The sequence below is a fragment of the Dendrobates tinctorius genome, unplaced genomic scaffold, assembly GCF_039654945.1.
Source record: "Dendrobates tinctorius isolate UK_male_01 unplaced genomic scaffold, ASM3965494v1 ptg000019l, whole genome shotgun sequence".
In the NCBI taxonomy this organism is placed as follows: Eukaryota; Metazoa; Chordata; class Amphibia; order Anura; family Dendrobatidae; genus Dendrobates; species Dendrobates tinctorius.
The window spans coordinates 54,441,010-54,457,533 of NW_027361687.1; the positions used below are offsets into that span (position 1 = coordinate 54,441,010).

The 16,524-nt window shown below is 44.1% G+C and overlaps 1 protein-coding gene across 1 annotated transcript in view; it reads left to right on the top strand.

Annotated features, from left to right (window-relative positions):
- Positions 1-16,524, top strand: part of PLEKHO1 (pleckstrin homology domain containing O1) — a 51,031-nt gene that overhangs the window by 13,494 nt on the left and 21,013 nt on the right. The window contains exon 2 of the mRNA XM_073567060.1: positions 5,515-5,661. Coding sequence (XP_073423161.1) covers positions 5,515-5,661 — 147 coding nt within the window. The remainder of the gene's footprint in view (positions 1-5,514; positions 5,662-16,524) is intronic.

Here is a 16,524-nt window from a genome sequence, read left to right on the forward strand (position 1 = left end):
AGTATCTCGTCATGCCCTTTGGGTTATGCAACGCTCCCGCGGTCTTTCAGGAATTTGTGAACGACATTTTCCGAGACCTTCTGTATTCCTGTGTGGTCGTGTACCTCGACGATATCCTTGTCTTCTCTCCTGATCTGTCCACCCACAGAAGAGATGTCCGCCGAGTACTGTTCCGTTTGAGGGAGAATCGCCTGTACGCCAAATTGGAGAAGTGCGCCTTTGAATAGTCTTCTCTTCCATTTCTAGGCTATATCATCTCCGACTCTGGCCTGCGTATGGATCCTGAGAAGGTCTCTGCCGTGCTTAACTGGCCACGTCCTCAAGGGGTGAAAGCCATTCAGCGCTTTCTCGGCTTCGCAAACTACTATCGGCAGTTCATCCCTCATTTTTCCTCTTTGACTGGCTCTATCTCGTCTTTGATCCGTAAAGGAGCCAACCCGCACGTCTGGACCCCTGAAGCAGAGGGAGCCTTTCTATCTCTGAAACGAGCATTTGCCACGGCTCCCGTACTCCATCGCCCTGAGGTCAACAAACCATTCGTCCTCGAAGTAGATGCATCCGCGACTGGAGCTGGAGCGGTTTTGTCTCAAAAGTCTTCTTCTGGTAGGCTCGTTACGTGCGGTTTCTTTTCCAAGTCATTCTCCACCCCAGAGCGGAATTATTCCATCGGAGACCGAGAACTGCTTGCCATCAAGTTAGCCCTAGAGGAGTGGAGATACTTACTGGAGGGTCCGCACATCCCTTCACAATCTTCACAGACCATAAAAATCTAGCTTACCTTCGGTCTGCACAAGGACTCAACCCTCGGCAAGCCAGGTGGTCTCTGTTCTTCGGTCGATTCGATTTTGACCTGCATTTTCGTCCAGGTAACAAGAACCTCAAAGCCGACGCCTTGTCCAGGTCCTCTCTTTCCACAGATGTCGAGGAAGAACCCGCGCATATCTTGGACCCATCCAGGTTCATCACCGTGGCACCGCTTTCTCTCCTCGCAACCCCACCAGGCAAGACTTTTGTTCCGGAGAAGGACCGAAGACGAATCCTCCACTGGGGTCATGCTTCCAAGCTGGCTGGTCATCTCGGCCATAAAAAGACACTTCTCCTGGTGTCCCGCTATTACTGGTGGCCGACTCTTTCCCAGGATGTCCTGGATTTCGTCGCCTCCTGCCTCTCGTGTGCCAAGATCAAGGTGCCTAGGCAGCTGCCTTCTGGTCTTCTACATCCGCTTCCAGTTCCCTCGTCTCCTTGGCAACACATTGCCATGGACTTTATTACGGACCTACCCTCGTCTGCCAACTGTACTGTCGTCTTAGTGGTGGTAGATAGGTTTTCTAAGATGGCACACTTCATCCCTCTTCCCGGCTTGCCATCGGCCCCAGCCTTGGCGAAGATTTTCGTTCAGCACATCTTCCGTCTTCATGGACTGCCCCAACATATTGTTTCAGACAGAGGAGTCCAGTTCACCTCTCGCTTCTGGAGAGCCCTATGCAGATCGATGCATGTCACCCTCGACTTCTCCTCTTCTTACCACCCACAGTCCAACGGTCAGGCTGAACGAACGAATCAAAGTTTGGTGAATTACCTCCGGCATTTTTCTAACATCCACCAAGATGACTGGTCTGAACTACTCCCGTGGGCTGAGTTCGCCTATAATAATCACGTCAGTGAGTCTTCTGGCAAGTCCCCTTTCTTTGTCGTCTACGGTCAACATCCTGGTGTACCTCTATCGGTTCCTCCGGCCTCGGGTGTACCGGCGGCTGATCTTCTGTCCGGTGAATTCTCCAGGATCTGGCAGGAGAGAAAGACCGCTTTAGAGTTGGTACGTAACAGGGTTAAGAGACACGCAGACAAGAGGCGTCTGGATGTCCCGCCATATCACCCAGGTGATAAAGTTTGGCTAGCCTCCAAGTTTATTCGCCTCAAAATCCCGTCCCATAAGCTGGGTCCCCGCTATATTGGACCTTTTGAGGTCTTGTCCCGTATTAATGATGTCTCCTACAAACTACGGCTTCCCGCCTCTCTCCGCATCCCTAATGCTTTTCATGTGTCTTTGCTTAAGCCAGTCATCTTCAATCGTTTCCTTTCTAAGGCCCCTCACTCACCTCCGCCTGCCTCTGCAGACGATGTATTTGAGGTTAGAGATATTTTGGCCATGAGAAAGCAAAAAGGCAAAACCTTTTTTTTGGTTGATTGGAAGGGTTTTGGCCCTGAGGAGAGGTCCTGGGAGCCCCAGGAGAATATCCAAGCTCCTCGAATCTTGGCTAAATTTTTTTCCGCTCTGCGGAGGGGGGCGCGTAAGGAGGGGGGTACTGTCACGCGGCGGCTGCCGCGCACTCCTTCCCTTACCTCCCCCCGGCCCCAGCTCACCCGCTCGCCGGTGGCCTCCTCGCTTCGGCGCCGGCTGCTGTGGGCCACGACGCGGTCTCTCCCGGCCATCCTTCCTCGGCCGGCGACCGTCTCCGTCCGGCCCTCTGGATCGTGCCAGGTGCGCGCCCCCGCTCCTCCTCCTCGGCGGGCGCGCGTCCACTCTATGGCCGGGCGCGCGCTCTCCTCCTCCTGAGGACGCGCGCCTCCTCCTCCAACTGGAGGTCACGAACCGGAAGGCCTCCCACTTCCCTATATCAGGCCGCCTCCTCCTGCGGGCGATGCCTGACTATCACTAGACCTTGCTAGTGACTCTGGCCCGCTCTCCTTGTGCTTCCCTGCCTCCTGACCTTCCGTTACTCATTCCTCCTTGTTGTCTCTCCTAGGCTCAGTGTCTCCAAGCCGTGCCCGTTACTTCAGTGTCTCCAAGCCGTGCCCGTCACTTCAGTGTCTCCAAGCCGTGCCCGTCACTTCAGTGTCTCCAAGCCGTTCCCGCCACTTCTGTGTCTCCAAGCCTTGCCCGTCACTCCTGTGTCTCCAAGCCGTGCCGTCTCTCCTGTGTCTCCTAGCCGTGCCCGTCTCTTCTGTGCCGCCAAGCCGTGCCCGTCTGTCCTGTGTCTCCAATCCGGATCTACCTGTCTGTCCGCTGAAACGTTCCCTGGGTACCAGCTGCCGTGGTGATAGTTACCCGCGGGCTTGCCCCATACACTCCCTGTATAGGGGGTGGTCCACCTGGTCAGCTCGCCCTCGGGAGGTTCGTTGTCACGGTCTAGTGGGTCCACCCCAGGAGTACCTTACATCATTCTATTATGGTGGTTCTGTGTCTCTGGAGGAGCAGCTCATTGTGTTAAAAGGTCCCTGTTTCTCTGAAGGAGCAGAACCTTGTATAATGGGGGTCCTTGTATTATGGGGTTCAGTGTCTCTGAAAAAGCAGATGTTTGTATTATGGGGGTCCTGTGTCTCTAGAGATGTAGATCCCTGTATTATGGAAGCCCCTGTGTCTCTGGAGGAGAAGATCTTTGTACTATGGGTTTCTTTTGTTTCTGGAGGAGCAGATCAATGTATTGAAGGGTCCCTGTGTCTCTGAAGAAGCAGAACTTTGTATTATGGGGTCCTGTGTCTCTGGAGGAACAGATCATTGTATTATGGTGGTTCTGTGTCTCTGGAGGAGCAGCTCATTAAAAGGTCCCTGTTTCTCTTAAGGAGCAGAACCTTGTATAATGGGGGTCCTTGTATTATGGGGTTCAGTGTCTCTGAAAAAGCAGATGTTTGTATTATGGGGGATACTGTGTCTCTGGAGGAGCACATCCTTGTATTATGTGAGTTATATGTCTTTGGAAAAGCTGATCCGTGTATTATGAGGTCTCTGTGTCTCTGGAAGAGCAGATCCTTGTATTATGAGGGTCCTGTGTACCTGTATGAGCAGATACTTGTATTATGGAGTCTCTGTGTCTTTTGAGGAGCATATCCTTGTATTATGGGGTCTTGTGTCTTTGGATGAGCAGATCTTTTGAGTGTCTTGTGTCTCTGGAGGATCAGTTCAACGATTAAAGAGTCCCTGTGTCTCTGAAGGAGCAGAAACTTGTATTATGGGAGTCTCATGTCTCTGGAGGAGTTGATCCTTGTATTATGGGGTTCTTTGTCTTTGAACAAGCAAATCTTTGTATTATAGGGGTCCAGTGTCTCTGGCGGAGCAGATCTTTGTATTGTGGTGCCCTGTGTCTCAGGAGGAGCAATTCCTTTTTTATGGGGTTCTGTGTCTCTGGATGAGCAGATTCTTATATTATGGGGATCTCTGTGTCTCTGGAGAAGTAGATCCATGTATTATGGGGGATACTGTGTCTCTGGAGGAGCAGATGTTTATATTATGGGAAGCCGTATGTCTCTGAATTAGCAGATCTTGTTTTATCAGGGTCGGGTTTTATGTCTCTGTAGGAGCAGATCCTTGTATGGAGGTCCAGATCCTTGTATTACGGGGGTCCTGTTTCTATGGAGGTACATATTTGTATTATGGATGTCCGTGTGTCTCTGGGGGAGCAGATGCTTTTATTATGGGGGTCTCTGTGTCTCTTGCAGAGTAGATCATTGTGTAATTGGGTCTCTGTGTTTCTGGAGAAGTAGATCATTGTATAATGGGGGTTCTGTGCCTCTTGCGGAGTAGATCCTTGTATTATTGTGGTCTTTGGAACTGGAGGAGAAAATTCTTGTTCTATTGGGGTATTGTGTCTCTGGAGGAGCAGATCGATGCGCTATCGGGGTTCTGTGTCTCTGGAGGAACAGATCTTTGTGTTATGTGGGTCCAGTGTCTCTGGAGGAGCACGTCTTTGTATTAGGCTAAGTGCACATGTTGCAGAAATTTTCTGCTCAAAAACCTGAATCCCTTCCCAGAAACCGCACGTATTTTTCCGCTTGCGTTTTTTGCGCGGTTTTGCTGCGTTTTTGATGCGTTTTTTTTCCACAGCGGTTTAAAACCGCATGGAAGAGGCCTAAAACGGGGAAAATCCGCAAAATTAATGAGCATGCTGCGTTTTTTACCGCGATGCGGTTTTTTCGCGGTAAAAAGCGCATCAATGTGCACAAAAAGTGCAAAATGCATAGAAATGACTGTGCAGCTTATTTTTAGCGGTTTTATAGCGAAAACCGCGGTAAAAACCGCTAAAAAAACGCTGTGTGTGAACACAGCCTTACTGTATGTTGATCCTGTTTCTCAAGAGGAGAAGGTTCTTGTACTATTGGGTCCTGTGTTTCCGGAGGAGCAGATCCTTGTATTATGGGGATCATGTGTCTCTAGAGGAGAAAATTCTTGTTCTCTGGGGATCCTGTGTCTCTGGAGGAGCATATTCTTGTGCTATCGGGATAAGTAGATACTTGTATTATGGGGGCTGCAGTTCCTTGCACTATGGGAATCTTGAGTCTCTGGAGGGGAAGGTCCTGTTATTATGGAGTCCTGTTTCTTGGTGGAGCAGATCCTTGTAGTATGAGGGTCTTGTGTCTCAAAAGGTGCAATGCCTTGTATTAGTAGGGTCCTGGCCTAACATCTTCATTATCTATTTGTCTATACACTGCTTCTCCTGTGTTATAATCTCATTTTGTCTCTCATTTTTTTTAATTAATAATCTCATTATAGCCTTATTTTCTCTCTTCTATGTGTAGGGCCCTCTGGATGGGAATCAGGCCCCCAGCCAGCCGGAGAAAGTGGGCTGGATTCGAAAATACTGCGGGAAAGGTATCTTCAGGGAGATCTGGAAGAACAGATATGTGGTGATAAGGGGAGATCAGCTCTACATGTCCGAGAAGGAGGTAAAGACTTTATATGATCTTCAGAAATTAATGGACTGTCTATGTGCCATGGTAATGACTGCCTGGTGGGCTGATACAGGATTTGGATTATTCTGTGTTCGGTGACACTTTATCTTCCCTATAGATTGTAAATTCTTTTGGACTATGTTGGTGGTCCAAAATGACTGATGGTTGCTATGACCTGAATACTTTGGTTATTGTCGTGCCTTGTAATAATTTAGATATGGTTTCATGTGGCATTGCTACTGCATTATGATAAAGTATAGGAACTGAATATGGCTCCGTGAGCTCGTCGTCTGTGATGTAATAGGTTTACGGATTTTTATATTTGATGTTTATTTGGAGGGGATCAATGCTAATTGTCCTTATGCTGCTTTTTCTGGAAATTAAAATGAGATTAGATTACAGGATGAGAGACAGGGATGGGGAGGTTGACCACACATGGTAAAAAAGATATGATTCATTCTTTATGTCCATATTAGGTGGCGCTCACTTTAGTTTTGTGACTGTGCCATCACAATCAGTACAATAGAATATGCGAATAGTACATTGTTCTTGGGGTGCAGTGAAAAACACGCAAAAACGAGGACAATATGCAAACTCTTTGGAGATGTCATCCATAGTAGGATTCGAAACCAAGACCCCAGTACTACAAAATCATGCTGAATGAGTGGGCCACAGTGCTGTGGTCTGATGCTACCTTAAGGCCTCTCAGCTGGAAGGAGACAATCTAATTTTATCCCCGGTATCGCCATGAGGCTTGTTTTTATTAAATCTAAAACCCCCTTTTGCATTAGAGAAAAAGTTGTCCTTACTCATCAATTCCGGTAGGATTGTCTGCCAAATTTCTATTGGGGTCTCCCGACTCTACCTCAATAGATGATCGAGCATGTTGAATTTGAATGCCCAATCTTTTTTTGCTTCTCACTTCCCATGCAGAATACAAGCATGATTAGCAGAACTGAGTGTTCATGTTTAGGTCAGGAGTGATAGCTGGCTATGGAAAGAATGTTCATGGAACAACCATCATAGGTTTATGTGCACCTTCAGTGTGCCATTCGTTGCAGTGTATGAATATTTACAGTTGAGTCCGAGTAGGCACCTTTGCCGTATTCATTTTCTATGTGACTGCCAAAAACAGCTGAGTATAGTGCTCTGCTGACACCACTAGCACCATAGGGAATGAATCGAGTGGAGGTTCATATGGTCGTAGTTTGCACATTTACGATGATTGGCCCTTGTGAATTTAGCTCTGATTGACTTCTTATAGTGAAATCCTACAAAAAACGGAAGCATATGCCAAATTTTCAGAAAAAACTTTAACACATTCACATTTATTAAACATTCATATTACTATACACTTAAAATGGTAAGGATACAGAACAAAAAACTGCGAGCACAGGGTATTTTCTTGTGGAAACCCCCCCCCAGGAAGAAGTTTACGCGAAACACGCGTCGGGGCACCGTGCAGCAACCACAGGTCATGCATTGCCTACCCTATTAAGCCTCCCTTCTTGATTGTACTATCTGTTCATCTGCACTGCGCAGTATTACATGCCTTCATATCATGCCTACTATATGAAGCACATAGCACTTTAGTAACCTAGACTAAGTGTTTTTGTATTGGCTTGGCTTTCTGCACTCTGCAGCATCTATTGTCTGTTTCCAGGCTGGGGTATTTAACCCTAATGTAGCATTATTTGCATTTTTCAACTTGGAACAAAAGGATTTGCCAACTAACCCTAGTGCCTATATATTTGTACTATTAATCCTAGTATATATATATATTTTTTTTTTTTTTTTCCCTTACATCTTTTTCTTCCATATTGTTGAATCTATATCAGTGCACTAGGAACTTTAACAGGCTATGAGAATATGATTGGTCGATATCCCATATTTGCACTTTGCAGTTTTACTCTCCTCTTAACCTGTGGTATTCAACCTTTTGTATGTACTTTGACACCTTTCTTGCACTATGTACTAATCAGCTAAAGACAACAGTTTAATACTTTAATATGAATAACATGATCATTAATAGGATGGCATGAGATCAGTCGAGGGGTCTTCCATGGGTTTAATTAAATTAATAATGGCTACCAACTAATTCACTCTCCCTTGGAATACCGAGTACTATTTACTGTTTTTGTGATCTATTAACTTTTCATATAGAGTTCAGACTCATCTAAAAACTTTTTTTGACTTGATTACAATACCCTGTGCTTACAGCTTTTTTGTTCTGTATCCCCACCATATTAAGTGTATTGTAATATGAATGTTTAATAAAATTTGTTAAAGTTTTTTCTGAAAATTTGGCATATGCTTCCTTTTTTTTGGAGGATTTCATTATTTCGAAATGCAAGCATTCAAGGCCTGTTAATTGGTGACTTCTTATAGTGTTTAGCACTGCGTTCCTGACCTGTGTAGAAGAACCATTTCCCTAGAAAATTGCTGCTATGCCTTTATTTAGAAACTTGTTAGAGTTTGACTAGCTTAGGAATTGGTGGCAAATTTCAAGAGCATTAAAATTTGTCCTTTGTATTGATTGGAGATGGCACAAAAAGGAAGCAGTGAATGAAACCACTTATCTTGACCTTCTGATAACATTTCAGACAAATGTATATCTGTCAACATTGGCAGGGCAAATTTGGAAAGCAATGTGAGAAGAATTTGATTGGAAGTCAATGTCCATGTTGTTCAACAATGTTAAAGGGAATCTGTCACCTATTTTTTGGCCTATAAGATGCGGATGCTGTAGATAAGCCCCCAATGTAACCTGAAAGATAAGAAAAACGAGTTATATTATACTCACCGGGGGCGGTGTGGTCCGGGTCCGATGGGTGTCGCGGTCCGGTCCGGCAACTCCCATCTTCTAGCGATGATGTCCTCTTCTTTGCTTCCCGTCCCGGCTCCGGTGCAAGCGCACTGCTCTGCCCTGTTGAGGGCAGAGCAGAGTACTGCAGTGCGCAGGCGCCGTGAAAGGACAGAGAAGCTCAGCGCCTGCGCACTGCAGGTCTCTGCTCTGCTCTCAACAGGGCAGAGCAGTCCGCCGGAGCCGCGACAGGAAGCAAAGAAGAGGATGTCATCGCTAGAAGATGGGAGGCGCCGGACCGGAACGCGACACCCATCGGACCCGGACTGCCCATGGGTGAGTATAATCTAACTCGTTTATCTTATCTTTCAGGTTACATCTGGGGTTTATCTACAGCATTACAGAATGCTATAGATAAGCCCCTGATGGCGGTGGCCACATCTTGTAGGCCAAAAAATAGGTGACAGACTCCCTTTAAGTAGAGCCTTCACTAGTCAATAATAGTCCGATATGTTGGTAGTTGTGAAAATTTCACTTATGATCCAGGAAAGATGTATATCTTTGTACCGTGTTAGCCAGTAGATAGAAAAATATTCAGAATTGAGAGTCCTCAGTGGTTGTTACCTTTTAATGGCTAACTGAAAAGATGGTAACACATTGCAAGCTTTCCAGACTACTCAGGTCTCTTCATCAGGTATGCCAAACCAGACATCCGCTTTAAGACTGTGAAAGTAGTAAACTTCCTAATCTTAGTGGTGGAAAGGGAGCGTGGAGTGATGGGGTGACACGTGTTGTTTGGGGTTGTCAAAATTGAATTGAAGCATACTGTATCATTACCCTTCCAATTAATAACTTCAGGTGACAGTGTGCCCATGCTTTTTATTCAGACAGGGGATTGCCCTCTTGATGAAACCTCTCTTCTATAGTCAGCGTTTTTTTATATTTGTAGGAACGCCCACATTACTGGCTCCTGCAGTGCGCCCTTTCGCTTAGTTGAATATAATGTTCTCTTTCGCTCGGCATTGTGCTTGTGAATGCATGGTGCCTTGGCACATTAAGCCGTCTTTTATTTCAGGTACTTGGAAACCGTCCAGAGTATGTGCAGGTGTGTGTAATAATTTGTGCAGGGTACCGGCCTTGTACATTGTGAATATGGGAAAGTGGTACGAGTCAGCAGATTTTGAGGGACTCCATTTCTGGTGGTACTGGGTAATTGCACATAAATCTATTCATACAGTGGCATGTAAAAGTTTAGGCACCCCTGGTGACATTTACTGTTATTGTGAACAGTTAGGCAAAAAATATATATTTTCATTTTTTTTATTTTAAAAATTACAAAATGGAAAATTAACCAATGCAAAAGTTTGGGTACCCTGCATGGTTAGTACCTAGTAACACCCCCTTTTGCAAGTATCACAGCTTGTAAATGCTTTTTGCTGCCAGACAAGAGTCTTTCAGTTCTTGTTTGAGGGATTTTCATCCATTCTTCCATGGACAATTCTTCCAGTTCTGTGAGATTCCTGGGTCATTCTCCATCTTCTGCTATTTTGAGGTCTAGCCACAGATTTTCAGTGTTCAAATCAGTGTACTGTGAGGGCCAATGTAAAACCTTCAGCTTGCGCCTTTTGAGATTGTCTGTTGTGGATTTTGAGATGTTTAGGATCATTATTAGTGATGAGCGAGTTTGCTCGTTGCTCAGGTGGTCTCCGAGTATTTGGATATGATCGGAGATTTAGTTTCAGTCGACGCAGGTGCATGATTTGTGGCTACTTGACAGCCTGAATACATGTGGGGATTGCCTGTTTGTTATGAAATTCCCACATGCATTTAGGCTGTCAAGTAGCCACAAATCATGCAGCTGCGGCAACAGAAACTAAATCTCCGTGCACTTCCAAATACTCAGAGATCACCCGAGCATGCTAGGGAAAACCTGAGCAACGAGCATGCTCGCTCATCACTTATCATTATCCATTTGAAGAAGCCATCCTCTTTTCAACCTCAGCTTTTTTACAGATGGTGTTATGCTTGCATCAAGAATTTGTTGAAATTTCATTGAATCCATTCTTTCCTCTACTCATGAAATGTTCCCTGTGCCACTGGCTGCAACACAACCCCAAAGCATGATTGATCCACCACCATGCTTAATGGTTGTCATGATGTTCTTTTCCTGAAATTCTGTGCCCTGTTTTCTCCACTATAGGGCAGCGGGGTGGGTGCAGTGTGACAAGCAGTGACCACAGGGAAAGTTCACAGCAAAACGTGTTTAATGTAAAAAAACTCACACAAGTGTACAGCACTCGGAGGATCGCAGCCGGGAAACGAGACAGTCCATAAATGCATCCGGTTACCGAGGGCAACTGCACCACCGTATCCCGCTGTGGGGCGCCAGGAGTTCACTCTGCTGGGCTCTGTGTGACTCTCATACAGGCTGAGCTTTTACAGAGCCGGCTGCTCTGCTCGCTGCAAAATTCCACTTTCACTGACACACCCAAACCCTGCTTCAGGGGTATTTACAAACAACCTGTGGTCGTAGGCCCCATGGAAAACCTGACACGGAGGAGGAAATGGACCAACCCCACTACCTTCCTGTAGTCCGTTTCAAAAATAAAAGCCCAGGACAGGTTTTCCTAAATCTGCCTTGGACAAATAGCTTAAAGCCAACACTCTCTTTTATTCTGCATTGCAACCACATCTATACCTGTGACTGCAATGCACTTCCATGGCCTTAATACGCTTCTGATCGCATTTTGGGAACACATAGCGACATTCGCAAATAACACCGGTCGCTGACTCACACCACACATACCTTTGATGATTGTGGCCAAAGAGTTCTATTTTAACCTCATCAGTCCACATGACTTGTTTCTAAAATGCACCATGCATGGTGAGGATGCAGGAAAGGTTTTCGTCTGATGACTCTTCCATGAAGGCCATATAAGTCTCTGAACAGTAGAACAATGTACCACCACTCCAGATTCTGATGCATCTTTCTGAAGGTCTTTGGCAGTCAAGCGGGGGTTCTGATTTTCGTCTCTAGAAATCTTACAAGCAGCTTTCACTGAAATTTTGCTTGATCTTCCAGACCTTATTTTGACCTTCACTGTTCCAGTTAACTGCCATTTCTTTCTTTGCTATCTTATTATTGCCTTCTATTTTGTGGGCCTCCACCACTTTCATTTAAACTGCTATATAGCAGTTTAGAAGAACCCATGGCTTCTGTTTTTTGGCACAAGGTTAGAGGAGGCTGGGCTTTTATAAAGCTGGGAAATTTGCATCACTAGGCCTTTCCTAACGACGATAGTGAACAAACCATAACCCTAACAGACTAATTAAGGTCTGAAAGCTTGGTCAAAGTTATGAGTACACAAATATCCAAGTGTGCACAAGTTTTTGCTTTGGCCCATTTTCCTTTTTGTAATTTTTTAAAATGAAAAAAAGTTAATCTTTTTTTGTTGTTACATAAAATACAAAGGAAACGTGTGTCATCTTTAACTTTGGATGGCCTTTTAGAAATCATTTCATCTTCAACTTTCTTAACTGTTCACAATAACAGTAATTTTGGGCAGGGGTGCCAAAAATCTTAGATGGCACTGTAGATACTGCAACCAAAGATGGTTATTGTCTTGACGAGACTGAGACTTGGTGTTTATTATCCCCTTTTCACAGTATAGCCACTAAGGATACACTCCCTATCACCTACATTTCTTTCATTGGGATTTTTGTTTCCATATCCAATTTGTCTCTGGAGATGTGATTTTTGTTTTGCGAGTGGTGCCCATGAGATATCGGCTTGTGGCACATTAACTTCATAGAAGCTGTGGCTCATTCATACTCATTCTCCATGTCCTTCTTGCCTCTCAAATGAGTGATTAGACAATGAGGTTCATCTTAGGACGGAGCATGATGTTATAAGAAACCTTTTCAAGCGTTGGATCTTGGTGATTTCAGCAGTGCCCAGAAGATTTGCTAACTTTTCCAGAAGTTTTGGACGTCTTCATTTTTTCCAGATATCTTCCTTTTTGTTATAAACGGTTTTAGTAAAACCTTTGTAGTGTTATTTCCTATTCTTAGAGGTTTATTTGTTTATTTTTTCTTGATATCAAGACAAAAATTGGTCACTATAAATGTTTTTGTGTTTTTATTTCTTGCTTAATATAAAATGCTCAATCTAGACCTGTGGGTTGATGTGTTAGTGAGCTAGATCTGCTGTCGTGTAGTCCTTCTTTGTGCACCATAATATCATCCAAGTCTTTGATTTTAACCTTCAAAGGCCTGGTGTGCTTGTCTACAGCGTTTCTATAAATTCTCAAAACCCTCCAGAATGCAAATCAGGGAATATGTAGGTGGGGAATTACTCACTGTGTAATTGAAAGAGGATTATGGGAAATCTGAAACCTCACTTGAAGCAAGAAAATTCCCAAGTGTCTATGTGAGTTTCCTTTTAATCTAGGGATTTGTGCAAATCAGTTGCTTTCGTAATCCTGTTTCTTCACGTTAGTATTATCGCAATCTATTATTTTGATATACCACCATATATAATTAAAAAAGGCATGTCAGGGGTCTTATATGGAAATTCAAGATGTCTATCAAGACATTTAGCCAACCAGTTCTTAGGTACAGTCACTCACTTCGATCAATAGTATTCACCTGTTGTACCTGTTTATAGACAGGTGACATCCTATATGGTCCCCATTATGGTTCCCCAAAGGCCATCACCAGTTATTACATGAAAGGCGCCAAATGAACATACGGCACACGGTTTCTCCCCTACAGCCCTAAAAACTGCATTTCGTAAGTAAATCTTAACCAAAAGTTTTTTTAGCAGTATTCATCTAATGCTGAAGAGCCCCTTCAAATTTTTTTTAAGCACCCTAGTTCTATCTTTATATAGTCATGTTTTTCCCACCATGGAAGGGCAAGGCCAGTAATATCCCGCTTTGGAAAGGAGACGTCCTGCTCGTTTACAAATCTACCAGCCGCCGCTGTTTTCTGAGTTCAGGGCTTCAGGCTTGAATGTTCCCACATGTACCTCACTTAATCCGTATGTGAAAGCTTCTTTGCACTGCGATGACATCACCTGTCACTCAGCTATAGATAGTTACTGCACGCTGTGACTTTCTCATGTGACCTAGTTACTAATGGATGTCTGCTTTTTTGTCTTAATGCGTGACTGACAACAAATGCAACGCACAAGGTTTATTAACATGAGTACTATAAAAAACTACAGGACAATAAAAATATAAAAAAAGTAAAAAAAAAAATACAATAAAAATACAAAACGTGCTTGAAAGCAGTTATATTGGAGCCTTTATTTCTATTTCCTGGTTTAGATTTTTTTCAGTATATTATAGTATTTATTGCTTTCTCGTTTTTTGTTGTAAAAAATAGATGATTTCCAAAAGTTTTAAAATATATATATATATACATTTACATTTTTAGTCTATGGGGTGAAATGCATTGTAAATCCACAACACAATCTATAGCAAAGTTTTTTTTTATTGAGTTGAGTAACTTTCCCAAGTAAGCCTGAGGAACACATTAGATTAAATTTAGATGAATTTTCCATTTTTGGTTGGACCATCCAACCTGATTCACATGAGGGGTCTCTCGAATCTCCCACAACAGAAACGAAGAGAGAGGGTTTTGGCAGCTTAAAATTAAACATCTGATCCTTTTCTTTTCAGGGAAATTAACCTGTCAACCAGCAGTATCTGGCAGCGACTTTCTTTTCTCTCCCCTTTGAAAACATATGAACGCTTGGCTGAGCGTTCTTGTGTATGGAGGGGTCATAGCTATCTCATACAGTGGGGCAAAAAAGTATTTAGTGAGTCAGCAATAGTGCAAGTTCCACCACTTAAAAAGATGAGAGGCGTCTGTAATTTACATCATAGGTAGACGTCAACTATGGGAGACAAACTGAGAAAAAAAAATCCAGAAAATCACATTGTCTGTTTTTTTTTCATTTTATTTGCATATTATGGTGGAAAATAAGTATTTGGTCAGAAACAAAATTTCATCTCAATACTTTGTGATATATCCTTTGTTGGCAATGACAGAGGTCAAACGTTTTCTGTAAGTCTTCACAAGGTTGCCACACACTGTTGTTGGTATGTTGGTCCATTCCTCCATGCAGATCTCCTCTAGAGCAGTGATGTTTTTGGCTTTTCGCTTGGCAACACGGACTTTCAACTCCCTCCAAAGGTTTTCTATAGGGTTGAGATCTGGAGACTGGCTAGGCCACTCCAGGACCTTGAAATGCTTCTTACGAAGCCACTCCTTCGTTGCCCTGGCGGTGTGCTTTGGATCATTGTCATGTTGAAAGACCCAGCCACGTTTCATCTTCAATGCCCTTGCTGATGGAAGGAGGTTTGCACTCAAAATCTCACGATACATGGCCCCATTCATTCTTTCATGTACCCGGATCAGTCGTCCTGGCCCCTTTGCAGAGAAACAGCCCCAAAGCATGATGTTTCCACCACCATGCTTTACAGTAGGTATGGTGTTTGATGGATGCAACTCAGTATTCTTTTTCCTCCAAACACGACAAGTTGTGTTTCTACCAAACAGTTCCAGTTTGGTTTCATCAGACCATAGGACATTCTCCCAAAACTCCTCTGGATCATCCAAATGCTCTCTAGCAAACTTCAGACGGGCCCGGACATGTACAGGCTTAAGCAGTGGGACACGTCTGGCACTGCAGGATCTGAGTCCATGGTGGCGTAGTGTGTTACTTATGGTAGGCCTTGTTACATTGGTCCCAGCTCTCTGCAGTTCATTCACTAGGTCCCCCCGCGTGGTTCTGGGATTTTTGCTCACCGTTCTTGTGATCATTCTGACCCCACGGGGTGGGATTTTGCGTGGAGCACCAGATTGAGGGAGATTATCAGTGGTCTTGTATGTCTTCCATTTTCTAATTATTGCTCCCACAGTTGATTTCTTCACTCCAAGCTGGTTGGCTATTGCAGATTCAGTCTTCCCAGCCTGGTGCAGGGCTACAATTTTGTTTCTGGTGTCCTTTGACAGCTCTTTGGTCTTCACCATAGTGGAGTTTGGAGTCAGACTGTTTGAGGGTGTGCACAGGTGTCTTTTTATACTGATAACAAGTTTAAACAGGTGCCATTACTACAGGTAATGAGTGGAGGAAAGAGGAGACACTTAAAGAAGAAGTTACAGGTCTGTGAGAGCCAGAAATCTTGATTGCTTGTTTCTGACCAAATACTTATCTTCCACCATAATATGCAAATAAAATGAAAAAAAAACAGACAATGTGATTTTCTGGATTTTTTTTTCTCAGTTTGTCTCCCATAGTTGAGGTCTACCTATGATGTAAATTACAGACGCCTCTCATCTTTTTAAGTGGTGGAACTTGCACTATTGCTGACTGACTAAATACTTTTTTGCCCCACTGTATATATGAGCAAAACAAGTTATCTGCTATCAGTTGGAGAGCGGGCAACTTGCAGATCGCTGAGAGTCACCCAATTGGAACCTCAGTGATCCTGAGATCTGGGCTCTAAATTCCTTAGTTGGAACACGTTCAACTTCTGTACCATTCATTGTCTATGGGACTACCAGAGGAAGCCGAGCGCAGTATGAATTGGTAAGAAAGAAAACATCTGCACGCTTTCGTAAAAATGGGAGGTATATTATGGGGCCATAGATTTTTATGAGCACTGTAATAAGGATGTGTGCATGAAACCTTTCGGTCTGTTTGAGACGCTCTGCTATAGTTGTGACATCCGTGTAATGATGCTTAAATTTGGAACAGTAGATTTCTGCAGTTGGAGCTTTACCGAGGGGCATTTCAATGTCATCCTGTCCTCCCTGTTTTTGCAGATTATCGAGGATTGTGGTTATGTAACATACTGTAGACCCTGGAGCTAATCATGGTGGCACTTGCGGAAAGGAGTTGTCCTGTCCAGTCTAAAAGCGAGGGACAATTTTCAAATTGCTTTAGAGGTCTTCCTTTTGGTGCATGTTCCTGTCTAAACCCTTCCACGTATCATTGCACCTACGATTCCTGCTGATAGTTAATCTTATAATCTCAGTGTACA